At 57.0% G+C, this 13,677-nt stretch overlaps 1 protein-coding gene across 3 annotated transcripts in view; it reads right to left on the bottom strand.

The window, feature by feature from the left end:
* The window catches only part of PFKP (phosphofructokinase, platelet), a 46,265-nt gene that overhangs the window by 12,421 nt on the left and 20,167 nt on the right, over positions 1-13,677 (bottom strand). For 2 of the 3 annotated variants that reach the window (XM_069458965.1, XM_069458966.1), the window contains exons 4-16: positions 12,224-12,413; positions 10,803-10,968; positions 9,689-9,733; positions 9,345-9,453; positions 8,203-8,298; positions 6,625-6,717; positions 6,002-6,127; positions 4,658-4,722; positions 4,318-4,387; positions 3,971-4,117; positions 3,545-3,615; positions 2,835-2,922; positions 2,057-2,209 (exon numbers count right to left, since the gene is read on the bottom strand). In XM_069458965.1, coding sequence (XP_069315066.1) covers positions 2,057-2,209; positions 2,835-2,922; positions 3,545-3,615; positions 3,971-4,117; positions 4,318-4,387; positions 4,658-4,722; positions 6,002-6,127; positions 6,625-6,717; positions 8,203-8,298; positions 9,345-9,453; positions 9,689-9,733; positions 10,803-10,968; positions 12,224-12,413 — 1,419 coding nt within the window. The remainder of the gene's footprint in view (positions 1-2,056; positions 2,210-2,834; positions 2,923-3,544; positions 3,616-3,970; positions 4,118-4,317; positions 4,388-4,657; positions 4,723-6,001; positions 6,128-6,624; positions 6,718-8,202; positions 8,299-9,344; positions 9,454-9,688; positions 9,734-10,802; positions 10,969-12,223; positions 12,414-13,677) is intronic. The other variant, XM_069458967.1, reaches the window with a different exon arrangement.

Genomic DNA, 13,677 nt, shown 5'->3' with positions numbered 1-13,677 from the left:
CCTTGTCCCCTTACCGAGGACGGCCGTGCCCGGGGCCAGCAGCGAGGACAGACCTGCTCGTGCCTTTTCCTTCTCGGACGTTATGATCGGCTAAGCCTAGCTTTGAGAAACTCGAATGAAAACCTGAGTTTTTAAAAATCACATCATAAATCACAAAATCCCTCCAAGGGACGTAAAAGAGAAGCGAGATTGATGTTGAGTTTTTTTCCCTATTGATTTTGGTTTTTAAATTTTTAACACTACACGTTTATAGTATATATTTATAATTTGGAAAAAAAGAGTTCTTTATCGCAGGGGACCCTGGCATTCTAGAGAGAATCTTTTCTTGGTGCCTGAAAGCGCAGGCCCACCGCCCCCAGCAGCCCAGCGCCTGCCAGGTCTCAGCTGCGAACAACAACGTCCAAACTCCCCGCCCGGACCCTGGGGCGGCTCTACTCAGGCAGCAATTAGGAAAAAGGAAATTCCGATTCCTCCTCCCAGGAGCTCAGCGTTCGTACATTCAGAATCTAGCCACGGCAGGTAAAAGCGATAAAAACCAAGGTGAGACCCATCGTGCGGAAGACGCTCACCCTTGTGTTCACGACATGAACCACCCAGAGTACAACCAGCCACGCAGCCACGACCGTCGCCGGAAGGTGCCTCGACGTCTGTGTAAGAGGTTAGTGACCCCAAGTAAGTAAGATTAAGTCCCTTCCAAACCCAGTGAACGTATAAAAAACACTGGGCAGGTTTGTTTAGTAAAAAAAAGAAAAAAAAAAAAATATAAAGAAAGTTTAAGTTCAGAAAAGCAAGACACAAGTGTTAAGCATTACTTACCATTTGAGTTGTATTTTTTTTTTCCTAAAGCTTTTTGGTTTTTATTTACCAGTACTAGAAATAATTTTGATGTCAGGGGCTTCAGAAAAAAAAAAAAAAAAAAAAAAAACAAAACCCTTAGAAAAACATTGACAAAAACTAGGTCTCACAAGGAAAATTGGAACTTGAGAATTATAAAAAATTATATAATTAAATTTTAGAAAAAGCATTCTGTGTTGGCTACTGATCCTCAAATTTCCACGTGAATTACCAAGGGTGATTGACAAATATAGGAATATGTTTCTGTTTTGTTATTGCCTCTTGGAAAAATACTAAAATTGCATCAGTATCATCCTAGATGTAATTTAATATCCCCGATTTACAAAGGGGAAAATGACTTTTACAGCCAAGACCAAATATTTAATAAATGCAAACAGTGGATTCAGGTCAATGAATAAAATTATAAAATGTCTAACTTTTACTTTTAAACATCAAGGTAGGCCGGGCGTGGTGGCTCACACCTGTAATCCTAGCACTCTGGGAGGCCGAGGTTGGAGGATCACTCGAGGTCAGGAATTCGAGACCAGCCTGAGCAAGAGCGAGACCCCGTCTCTACTAAAAATAGAAAGAAATTATATGTACAACTAAAAATACATATAGAAAAAATTAGCCGGGCGTGGTGGCACATGCCTGCAGTCCCAGCTACCTGGGAGGCTGAGGCAGGAGGATCGCTGGAGCCCAGGAGTCTGAGGTTGCTGTGAGCTATGATGACACCATGGCACTCTAGCCCGGGCAACAGAGTGAGACTCTGTCTCCAAAAACAAAAAAACAAACAAACCAAAATAGACATCAAGGTAGAGGCCCTTGGACCCAGTATTTATAATAGATGTTATAGGTCCAAAGGTAAATTTGGAGCATTGAAAGGGCAAAAAAAAAAAAAAAACAACCATCAAAAAAAATTTTAATGATTATCCAAATCAGAAAATACTCCTGGTGCTACAGCTGCTCACCGTCTCTTAAGGAGTCTTGGCAGGGGTTTGTCATCCCTGCAGCCGCACAGAAAAAGAGACGGTGAAAGTTTTGTGAGCTAGATCAGAGATTTTCAGAGCCTAAGGAACTTTTCTGGAACAAAAAGCAAAGGCTGGCTCTCACTGGGGTCTCTGTGAGGGGGACGGGCACGCGGCCCTTTCTAGTCACTGGCAGATAAAAAGGGCCTGGCCCGTGGTTAGTGTCGCCGGCGCCTGCCTTGCTGGGCACTTACGTCCGTGATCGTGTTCAGAGCCGTGTCTGCCCCGATGCTGAAATCGGAACCGGGCACGTTGTTGGAGACGGTGGCCGGAACCATGACCATGGGGACACAGAACTCCTCGTGTTTCTCCCGGGCCGCGGACAGTTCTAGGAGTCCCAGGTAGGCCTGCCAGACAAGTGCGGGAGGTCGTGGGGCCGGGAGGGGGAGGGAGGGGCGGGGGCGTCGCGGGAGGCCGCGGCACGGGGAGCACGCTGGGGACCAGAGACGCTAGAGAACCAACAGAGTGGCGTCAGGACCACAGGCCGGGACACGCAGGTCTTAAGCACAGAGGAGGAGACAGGACATCGTCACTTAGAAGGGAGATTACATCTCTTATCGGTAACAGTCTGATTATTTGAGGTCCTTCTGTTTTCTTTAAAGAAAACCAAAAGGTTGTCATAGAACTGATCTCTGTTGAATAGAAAAAAAAATGAGGACTCAATCCGATTTGTGATTTAATAAGGTCTAGACTCCCTGACTCGTGAAGCAGCCAAAGGACAGCAAATTCGAGAGTCGGCATCATGTGATCAGACTTGAGACCCACCAGCTCCCGAACAGAGGGGCCAGGCGGGGACTGTGCAGCTCTGGCTTCCTGACGGGGCTGGGCCACCGTCGCCGCGGTTACTCTGCCACGCTGCAGCCGGCCATTGGCACTGGGGTGGGGACCCCAGAATCGGGTCTTGAGGGCACCAGTGCGAGCTGAGCTCGTGGGAGCCCCCCCGCCGCCCCCGGGCAGGGCACAGGGACCTACCTCGAACCCCCCGATGATCAGCAGGGCGTGGATGTTGTGGGTGCGCATCTGCGTGGCGATCGCCTCCAGATACTTCCCGGGTAGAACCCTGAGGACAGTCCATGGGAGGTGAGGTCAGACGCCGCACGCGCCACGCAGCGCCTGACACACGTCACGCTGCAAACCCGTGGAAGCCACGCGGCCCCGCCCGGCCATGCTCCCCGTCCGTGACACCGAGGAGCCGTGAGCCGACTGTTCCCCTCCTGCCGTCGCGGGGCAGACAGCGGCAGGGCGGCGCTAGGCAGGAGTGGCCAGGAATCTCATCTCCAAAGGGAGGAATCGTACGTTTAATCTACATTAAAATATCCCATCAGCTGCAGCTACATAGCACACCGAAGCTGCCTGTGAATCAGAAAACGGCATTTTTATACCAGAATCGCCGGGCGGCAGAGCTGTTGTTCCCACCAACAGCGACCCACCGTGGACGGTGCTTTGGGCTTGTTTACGGTGCAGTGACCGAGCCTTAGTGGCACCCGTCACCCCTGTGACCTCAGGGGACCTCCTGGACCACAATTCCTTATTTTCTGGACCGAGGACGGGTAACGTCCCCAGCCGCATCCTTCAGGCACATTTCATAGGACACAGAAGTCCCAGGACACCGTGATTCTCTTCCGGGATCGGCTTGTTCCTCTTCCGAAAGAGCAGGTCGGGAGTCAGGGTTAGGAAATTACCGTTTTGTCCCAAGAATGGACCCGCCTTGGCCCGTCCAGCCGCCAACGTCTGTCCAGCCGATTTCTTTGATCTAACGAGAAACAGAGAACGAGACGGCGTAAGTGAGGAAAGAAAAGGGAGGTGGAACCGTTTACACAGGGCTCCGGCCGCTGCAGCTCCGACCGCTGCCTTCCTGTGGGGTCTGCTGGGCGCCGTGGGCTGCGAGATGCTGTCGTGGCGATGCCCAGCGTGCCGGGGCGTGCCGGGTCCCCGGCAACGACTACCCAAGAACTCCAGGGCGCCGTGCACCACGGGGGGCCCTAGAGCAGAGGCTGCCCCGTCCGTAGGGGGCCCTCATGTTGGCCGCACCACGGGGGCCTGGACGGCGGCCTGAGTGAGGCCCAGACCCCGGCACGCACCTGCCCGCGGCCCCCCGGGCCACTCACCTGGCCTTTGGCGAAGCCGTCGAAGCCGTCGTAGATGGCGAGCATCCTGTGGCCGTCGGCGATGCCCACGCGCACGGCCGCGCGCACGGCTGCGTTCATCCCCGCCGCGGGCGCGCCCACGTTGATGACAGCCACGTTGCAATTGCTCTGCAAGCAGGAGGCGGCCGTGCCGGGTCACCAGCCTGTGCGAGTCCCACACGCCGCGCCAGGCAGGGAGACGGGGCCTCGTGCCACACGGGGATGGTGGCCAGGGAGGAAGGCCCTCCAGGGGTCAGGGTGACCTTCCAGGAGCTGACACTGGGGCTGGGCCTGTGTCCCCCGGGCGGAAGGAGGGCGAGGCTGCCTACCTTTGGGATCTGGTCGTCCGGCAGCTTGATGGCCAGACGCTTGTAGGTGTTCAGGTTGCCCTCGAAGCTCCTGAAAGAGAAGGACACGGGTGGCCCAGAGTGGGAACCGTGGACGCGGCAGGAGGGGCCGCGTCGGGGGAGAAGGGGCCACGCAGAACAGCAAGCTCACTGGAGGCAGGTCTGTGACACGTGACCTCGGACCCTCACCTCGTTAGCTCCGAACAACCCCCGATCTTGCCAGAAAAAAACCAACAGATTAAAAAAAAATGTCTAACTGTCATCTAGGCCTTCAACCTGCAAAAACAGTGCCGGCGTATTGCCTTTGTTCAAGGAGCCTCACCTCCCGCGGAGCCGTACGGCGTCTTTGAACCTTCCCTCGTCCATGGCCTTCTGGACATCCTGGGTCTGTGAAAACAAACATTGACAAGAAAGAAAGAGTCAGGGCTCGGCCTTTCCACGCCTGGACCCCCCTCCACGGCCTGTGTGGGACCCTTCACTGCGCAGCCGGGAGGTCAGAGGTCGGAGCCGCGGAGGCCCCGGGAGAGGAGGCGGCAACTGCTGCTCGTGGCCACGAAACCCTGAGGCTTTTGCTCCACGACAGCAAAGCCGCAGCAAATGACCCTCCCGGGCAAGGCTCTGGAAGGTTCTCAGTCCGACTGCGGTGGGAAAACAGAACACGACACACGGCCTTGCTGGGGGGGGAGACTGAGCAAGGTCACAGCGGCCGTGGGGGGCGCAGGGGCCGGGCCGCCCGGGAGCTGCAGGGTCCTGGGCAGGTTATTCCTGTCTCTGAACTTGAGTTCCCTCGTCGTGTGATGAGGAAACCCCCCTGGCTTCACGTGACGTCTGTGGCTGCTGAGGACACGTCAGCCCCTTGGAAACCCCCGACCAACGGCAGCCCCGAGGGACCAGCCCGCTCCCGCTCGAGACACCAAAGCCCCGGGGGACGGTCGGAAGGACAAGCGGGTTGGACCTGCCACGTCCGACTCCACACCGAGACACGAGACGGGGACGTGGCCCGGAGCAAGCGCGCTGCACGCAGAGTGCCACACTGACCGCCACACCTGCAACACACACACGAGGACATCACCACCACACACGCTCCAACAGGCATGCACATGCACACACGTGTGACAGACATGGGCTTCTGGAAGTTGTTTCCAAGGTCACCTTCAACAAGCCCCTTGTCCTATTACTCAATTACTTCTCCGCCTAGGTTCTAACAGGCCCACAGCTCGGGGCCACTGCAAAACCGGATGAAACGAGAGCCATGAACTACGCTCTGGGAGATAGAAGGCGACGGTTTCTAACAGGCTGACTCCACGCCTCCCGCCTGCTGGTCAGCCGGCTGGGATTATGGCTCCTTCTCCCTCCCCCTGCCGACACTCTCGTGGTGGCACCACTGACCGACGGCTTCGGGGACGGGAGGACGGGAGGTGGCCGACCCTGGAGCCGCTGAGCCAGGCCACGCTTCCCCCTGGGACAGGGCACCGCCGGGTCTCCCCAGGGCCACTTCCCTGCGGTCTCACAGGTGCATGGTGGGGACAGGAGCCTCCTGCCACTGCCAGGGACGGTCTCACCCATTCTCAGAAAGGCCGTTCAGCCCCCCGGTCCCGGCCTGACAGCGGCGTCTGTCCCCACCGCACCTCCCACCCGGCCTCGGGGCAGCCGCGTCCCCGCTCACCATCTGCACACACTCCATCAGCGGCAGGCGCACGGCGTGGTTCCCGCTCAGCGACACGACGCAGGCCGGTGTCTCGGGGGTGGCCTCCAGCAGGGCGATGACCGCCGCCACCCCCATGCGGCTGGCCTGGGGACGACATCCGCACCGGTCACGGGCAGCCCGCGTCCTGTCCTCCCCACCACAGCAGGAGCAGCTCCTGCTTTCTCCCCCATCCCCCCTGGTCCCAGGCGGGTGCCCGCAGCCCTCCCCGCCCGGCCACTCCAGCAAAGTGACTGCAGTTCCACGAGGACCAGCAGGGCAGGGGCAGAGGGAAGGTCAGGCCACGGGGACAGAGAAGCCTTAGGAGCAGAGAACCGGCCTTGTGGCTCCTGCTGCCCCAGCCGGGCTCCATTCTCACGCTGGGGACGGTGCCATCGCCCCGGTGGCAGGTGGCAGGAGCTCTGCTCCCCGAGTCTGAGCACCCACAGGCCTCGAGACCCCCCCCCCCACGCTAGCAAGTCTCAAAGGACCATTAAGAGAAGGTCACGGGGCGCCGGCATCTCCAGGGGTGAGCGCCCAGCCAGCCTTCCCGTGGACCGGCCCCCGGGTCCCCGCAAAAACGCCCGGCCCCGCCCCCCACTCACCAGGATCCTGTCGAATGCAGAGGGCGTCCCTCCTCTCTGCACGTGTCCCAGGATGGTCACACGCGTGTCGTAGCCCAGCTGCCTGACAACAAGCTGCAAAGAAACATCCCGTCAGGAAACGGAGCCGTGACCGGGCACGGCGGCTCAGGCTGGGAAACAGGGCTGGGTGCCGAGAAAGACTTTTCTGTTCTTTCCTCAGATCCAAGCGGGAAAAATGATCAGATTTTTTTGTTTGTTTGTTTTATCTTTTTTTGAGACAGAGTCTTGCTCTGTTGCCCGGGCTAGAGTGCCGTGGTGTCAGCCTAGCTCACAGCAACCTCAGACTCCTGGGCTCAAGCGATCCTCCTGCCTCAGCCTCCCGAGTAGCTGGGACTACAGGCATGCGCCACCATGCCCGGCTAATTTTTTTTTTCAATATATTTTTAGCTGATCAGTTTTAAATTTTGCTTCCTGAAGGAATGTTTAGTTTGATATTTATAGCTACATATCTTTTAAGATAATGCTTTTATTATCAAAACAAAACCTTTATCTGCCATCCTTGCAAATGAACATAAGTAACTTGACTTTTTGAAAACAGTTTCAGTAGCTTCTATTTGAAATCTTACCTATATTTTATAAATATGTAACATTTCCCTTTAACCACCTGGCATTTGTACAGCTCTGATTTGCAAAGTACGACCCAGTAACATCAAAGTGCTCCCCTGGGCCACGCACAGGCCAGCGGTGACTTGTCCCGGCCACCTCGCCCGGGACCCCACTGGCTCCTCCATCACACCAGTGGGGCCGGGTGTATCAAAGCCACGGTTCCTCCGTGGTCCCCCGTTCCACGGTTTCATGTCATTGCAGCAGGAAAGAAACCTTTGCTCGGACTTCGCTGACTGCTTCTCACAAACACGGGCAGACGTCTTCCGCAGGATCTGTCCGTGTTTGAACACCCATGTGCAGAGCTGCTGTTGGCAGCGGCAAGACACGCGTGCTGTGGTTAACCGGCCGTAACTGAGCGTAACAAAGCAGCCGACTTGCCAAGCCGGGTCGGTGCCGACTTCTGCCCTGGCCCTCGGCCTGACCCGGAGCCGTCGGCGGCCCTGCCTGCAGCAGTCCTGGCGAGACGGGCAGGCACCCGTCTGAGGCAGCCCCGTGGCACGGAGCCTGCCGGCATCTGCCACCGCCAGGGCCGCAAGGACACGTGGAACCCGACACGGCGCCCTCCTTGTGAGTGAGAACGTGCCCAGCAGGTGCGGCAGCTGGGAGGGGGACGGGGACGGGAAGACACCACCTTTTCCACTGTCCCAGGTAGGCTGCCAAGAGCTCTGTCCTCATCTCGGAGCTGCTGACGTTTAAGAGCCACAACTTTCTAACACAAAGTCCACGTGTGACCACTCGACCAGAACACGCCTCTATTTCTGCTGGGAAGCTGTGTCTCCCACGCCGTCCGAGTCACGAGTCATCGTGAAAATGGTTTTAAACACCAGGGAGGAAAAACTGCCCAGCGATGTCGGCGGGTCCTAAGCCAGAGCCCTGCTGGGGTGGGGGGGCGGCTCCGACCCCGGGGAGAAGGCGGGGGGCGGGGGGGCTCACCTGCTTGACCTCCTCAGAGGTGATGGGCTTATTCTTCATGTCAATGGCCCCTTCGGCCACAATGATGATGTTGAGCCTTTTCTTCCGGGCACGGTTCTAAAGAGACAGAAAATGAAAGCCCTCAAATCCCTACTCTGTCGTTAACGACGACAGCAAAGACATAGGCGTTTGTGTCGAATGCAACTGGCGTCTTCGCAGGCAGAAGTCAGCGACTTCCACGGCGGGTCCCTACTCTCATCGTACCTGACGGCCCAGTTTCTCAGTCGTGGGACCCACCGAGATTGGCAGGTGAGACCACGCGGCCAAGGAAACCACCCACAAAGCTAAAGTCAGCACCTGAAATCCGAATGGCGGCCCCAACCCCGCACCTCACTGCAGACTTCCTTTCACGGGGCCCTCGTGGCTGGCACTGCTTATGCGTTTGCTGAATACAACTAACAGTAGTCCAGGCCACGGGGCTTAGCGCAGTTCACCTAGAACACTGATGGGACGATTGCAAGAACAAGGGAAGGGACACTAGCCACACACTGGGGTTTCTGCTCAAAAGCCAAGCGTGGTCCCAAATGCGACGTCTTCTGCCTTAAGCATCGGCCTCTTAGAGGGAGACTTGCCCCGAGCTCACAGCCCAGAGCGTGAAACGCAAACCCCCAACAAACTTGGACAGAAGGAAGAGAGGAGCTTGGCTCACGACAGCCAACGGCCAAGCCCCAAAACCCACCGCAGCCGAGACCTCCCAGCTGGAAGAAACGTCACGTCGCCCGACAGAAAGCAAAACACAGGCCTGTTCAAAATGAGGCACGTAGAAAAAAAAAATAGAGAACAGATTTTCTCTCCTGATTTAAGAGCTGCAATCGCAGGTGCTGGTTGAGCTGAAAGCTGGAACTGCTGCTCTGAATGCAAAACGGAACGGTGGCAGCTGCTTCTCCGCGGCGTCACTGTCACCGTCTGGGACATTAGGAAGTCGACACACACATGACTAATCAATACCCGAAGATCTCTGGGAAGAGCCTGACCTCATTTGACAGCCGGAAAGTTCTCACTTGCTTAGAGCACTGTCCAACTTGAAAATTCTAAGGCCATTACGAATCCTAAGGTGATGCAACCGTAACCAGGGTGACCGGTGGCGACAGGATGCGCGTTACCTCTGAGAGTTTGACGCACAGGTGCTCCTCCCAGTGCTCCTCGGGCGGGGATTCCGGAAGGAACACCCAGTCCGCGCCGCAGGCCAGGGCGCTCACCAGGGCCAGGTACCTACGAGGACAAAGCAATAGCGTCGACGGGAGGTTCCTACTGAGGAGGAAGCGTCCTGTGGGGCCAGCTCGGGGCAGCCGAGCTCAGTGACAAACCTGGGCAGATGCGACCCTGGACTATGAGCCAGAAATGCCAGCTCCTCCGTGAGCCCCCCGGGCGCTTCCCGATGTGGGGTGCAGGGCAGGTGAGGGGACCACACCCCGGTCCTTCCCCCACGGGGCCCGCAGATACGCACCCACAGTGCCGCCCCATGACCTCGAGAACGAAGGTCCTCTGGTGGCTGGAGGAGAAAGAAAGGGAACGTCACTTGTCACCGCTGCTAAGCGCCTCACCTGTTCCCCGACCACCACAGGCCCCTGGGCTCCCAGAGAGCGACCTGCTATCCACAAAGGCAAAGGCTACCGACGTCGCTCAAAGGGCTTGGGCAGCAGCTGTATTTCCAGTTCCGTGTTGCATCCACCTGCCTGCGCCCCCAGACACCCTCCCACCCACACGCCAGGACACTCTCCTGTCCTCTTCCCAAGGGAACCACTGAACTGGGCACGGTGACTTCGTCAAGAACCAGGGGCCGGACGTGTCCCACATAAACGATGGGTGTGAGTGTCACGGAGTCAGCTGAACGCCGGTGACTGCCATCTTTCCAGGGAATGCGAAAATCCACCTGCCCCGAGCATCCTTCCAACCCCGGAGAGCTGACGCGATTTTCCAATGGCCGCGGAGTTTGCCCTGTGGGGTGACTGTCCCACGAGGCAGCGCCGTGAGCAGGACAGACACACACGGGGATCAGGAGGCCCCACCCTCGGGGTCCCAGTTTCAATGTCCCGGGTTCAAGCTCCCACAAACTGGGAGACACCTCTTCTATCCACTATTTCAGACGATTTTGAGGAAAGGGCGTCAGAAACTCTAAGTGTCCTACAGAGTCACTGGTGATGCCCACCCTGACCTGGGACGCAATGCCGTGCTCCCCCCACGCTCTGACACGGCTGGACACGGGCAGCCAGGCCACGCGGGCCCCTGTCTCTAACGCGCGCTGGGCACAGTCCACGCCATCCCGTTCTACGTTTTGCCACTGCTTGGGGCAGGATGTTAGATAATAACTATTTTGTTTCCTTCAGTTTTCTAAGTTCTTTCCAATGAACGCACTTTTCTTTTATTAGGTTAGAAAAAAAAAAAAAGAAAGGAGCAACGTTTTAAAATCAAAAACAAAAAGCAGATCAGCGATCAATTTTCTTGCACCGGTCTCTAACGCTCAAGTTACAAGCCCTGCACCAGGACACGCCTCTGTGGAAGATTCTAGAGGCACAGGAACACCCCCGCCGGCTCCCACGGGTGTCTCGGGGTCCTCCTACCTCTGGGCGGTCGTCATGATGGCGTCCACGACCTCGATGATCCTGTGCAGGGCGGAGTCGGTGCCGATGGTCATGTCGGTGCCGCAGAAGTCGTTGTCGATGGAGCCCACCATGCCCACCACGTTGAGGTGGGAGTGCCTCTGCACGGCGTCCGCGTCGATCTGGCCTGCGGGGGCACGGCAGGTCTCAGCGCCGGGCGCCAGGCACCGCCTGTCCTCAGCTCTTTCCCTCGTTAGCATCTTACTTTCTCACGACCCTACTCGGCCTGAGTCTGTCTAATTAAGGAAAGCAGAGCCAGAGGCGGAAGTCGCCACGCAAACCATGAGCTGGCGTTTGGCACTCAGACAACAGCAGCGGATTAGAAAGACAAAACAAAGGATCCGTGTGTTGCAATCGCTGGATAAAAATCTCAGTATCACCTGGCAACAGCCACAGAGAATGACGTGACTCTGCAGAGGACAGGTCACAATCACAGAGCTAAGGACCTAAGACCCTACGTCATCTTCACGCTGATTGCTCGCGGATCTGCGGGGAGCTGGCGAGTGGTGGGCCTCTGCCTGCCACGCTCGGCACAGAGCTGGGCGGGCACTTGTGCATAAAGGAAGTCGGCGTGGCCACGGGGCAGACGTGGGCCCGGACTGCGGCCGCCTCCCCGTCCTGTGTGCAAGCGGCTGGTGTTTGGGGGGACCAAGGTGGACGAGAGGAAACCGGGAGGCCCTCGCTGCAGCCAACCTGGCAGCTGTTCTCCGCGCCCTAAGGAGATTTTTCACAAAACCTGGGGACAGCTGCTTTGTCTCAAGTTTACACCTTTCATAAAGGTCCTGCGAGTTCCAACGATATGCTTCTGCTGGTCATATCTTATATCACATTAGAATTAAATACTATCAGTTTTCTGAGATAAAAACTGCATACACACAGGGTTCTCAGAAATCCTCTCCTAGGTGGCGTCAAAAGTGATACAGGAGGAAGCAAAGGCAGATCTTTGTCATCTCAATAAATCAAAGTCTTGCAACAACTTGGGTACGAACAGTGAGCTGGGGGGCCCAGGGTGGGCACTCAAGTGGGGACCTGGACCCCCACAGAGGCCACGTGGCTTCCGCTGCAGCCTCTGAGTCCCTCATCTGTCACACGGGGACAAACTGAAGACCTGTCTTGGAGGGCTGCTGTGAGGATTCCACACAATTGCCCAGGGGAGGTCGGACGGCGCCTGCCGCGTGCTCGGGCTAAACCAACATCATTCCTATCACTGTGGCATCATTCGAGGCCCAAAACGTCCAGAGATGAACCGTGAGGCGCGCAGCAGCAGAGGCCCCCGCCACGGCCACAAGCAGAAGGCACCTGCTCCAAAGCTCCCTGAGGACAGCAAGAGACAGACGGGGGCAGAGAAAACCCGGAGACCCGCAGGCGCGGACAGGACGCACCGTTCTTGGCCAGTTCCTCCAGCAGCCCGCTCCACTCCTTCCGGAAGATGTTGGCGCCGGTGAGGCTGCCGTCGCCACCGATCACGCACAGGTTAGTGATGCCCAGCCGGACCAGGTTGCAGGCGGCCTTCAGGCGGCCCTCGCGGCTGCGGAAGTCATTGCAGCGGGCGCTGCCGATGATCGTCCCGCCCTGGGAGAGAGCAGCAAGGAGGGTCACTCAAAGCCGGACAGACCAGCACTGCACAGACCAACACCCAGACATGGGACTTTGGAATTTTCCTCATGTTCATCTTTGGAGTCAGTCAACTGTGAAAGTCTGTGATTTTTCCCATATTTGGCCCCAAACTGGAATTATTATTTTTTTAAGAGATGGGGTCTTGCTATGTTGCCCAGGTTGGTCCCAAACTCCTGGCCTCAAGTGATCCTCCCACCTCAGCCTCCCAAAGTGCTGGGATTACAGGTGTGAACCACCACACCTGGCCCATTTGTTTATCCCCAAACTAGAATTCTGTGGTCAAAGACACACTCATCACACCCAGGAGGGTCACATAGGGTGTGAAAACAGTCCCGTGGCAGCCAGCAGCTAAGCACTGACAGCGCTGACCCGTTTGCCGGGCCACAGCAGTGGTCTCCCAGGGCCTGGGGACGCTGTCCTGATGCCGGCCAGGTGAGCTCAACAGGTGTGCAGGAAGCCAGAGACAGCCACCCCGGCAGCGGCGGGGAGACAGCTCCGCCACCAGCCCCCGCAGAGCTGGAACCTGGGCCTCGAGGGGTTTGTTTTGTGCTGTGTCCCCGTCCCTTTCTAAAGGCGAAATCTTAAGAAAATTAAATTTGATCATCCAAACTTCCAGAAGAGAGAACTCATGATTTGTCACACTTGGTTTTTCAAAATCTAAGAATTGTTTGTGGTACTTAGAAAAATGCAGGAATCCCTTAAATAAATCCTGAATGCACTTGTGAGGCTCCAATTTGCACTCGGGCCCCGCAGGGCTCACAGGGTGTGGAGAGGAACCCCGTGGGCAGCGCCCGACAGCCTGGAGTTTGCGTGTAGAGTTCGCTTAGACACACGGGCGGGTGCATGGCTCCTCTGGGCGTAAGGCCACTGATTCAAACCAGAAAAATTCACTTGTTTTCATGCAAAAATTACCACCATTTAATGGGTCAAAACGCTATAAAAAAGTTACTAATAGAAGCAAAGTTCTTCCAGCACCATCCTGCCAACAAGGATCCCGTGTCACCGTCACAAGTACCAAGTGTGGCCGGGACAACACTCCGACCTGGCCCAGCAGCAGCCTGGGCTGGAGCCACCGCGCTGCCCACCGGGACCCAACGGGGCAGCGGCTCCACCTGGAGCGGGGGACGGCACCCAGGGGGCCACCGAGGGAGGACGCTGGACTCAGGAAGGACACGGGGCGAGGGGAGCTGCCGAGGACAGGGCGTCCTGCACGGGATCC

The sequence above is a fragment of the Eulemur rufifrons genome, chromosome 25 (assembly GCF_041146395.1).
Source record: "Eulemur rufifrons isolate Redbay chromosome 25, OSU_ERuf_1, whole genome shotgun sequence".
NCBI lineage: Eukaryota > Metazoa > Chordata > Mammalia > Primates > Lemuridae > Eulemur > Eulemur rufifrons.
The sequence above is the reverse complement of the archived record's forward strand: the minus strand, read 5'-3'. Positions and strand labels throughout refer to the sequence as shown.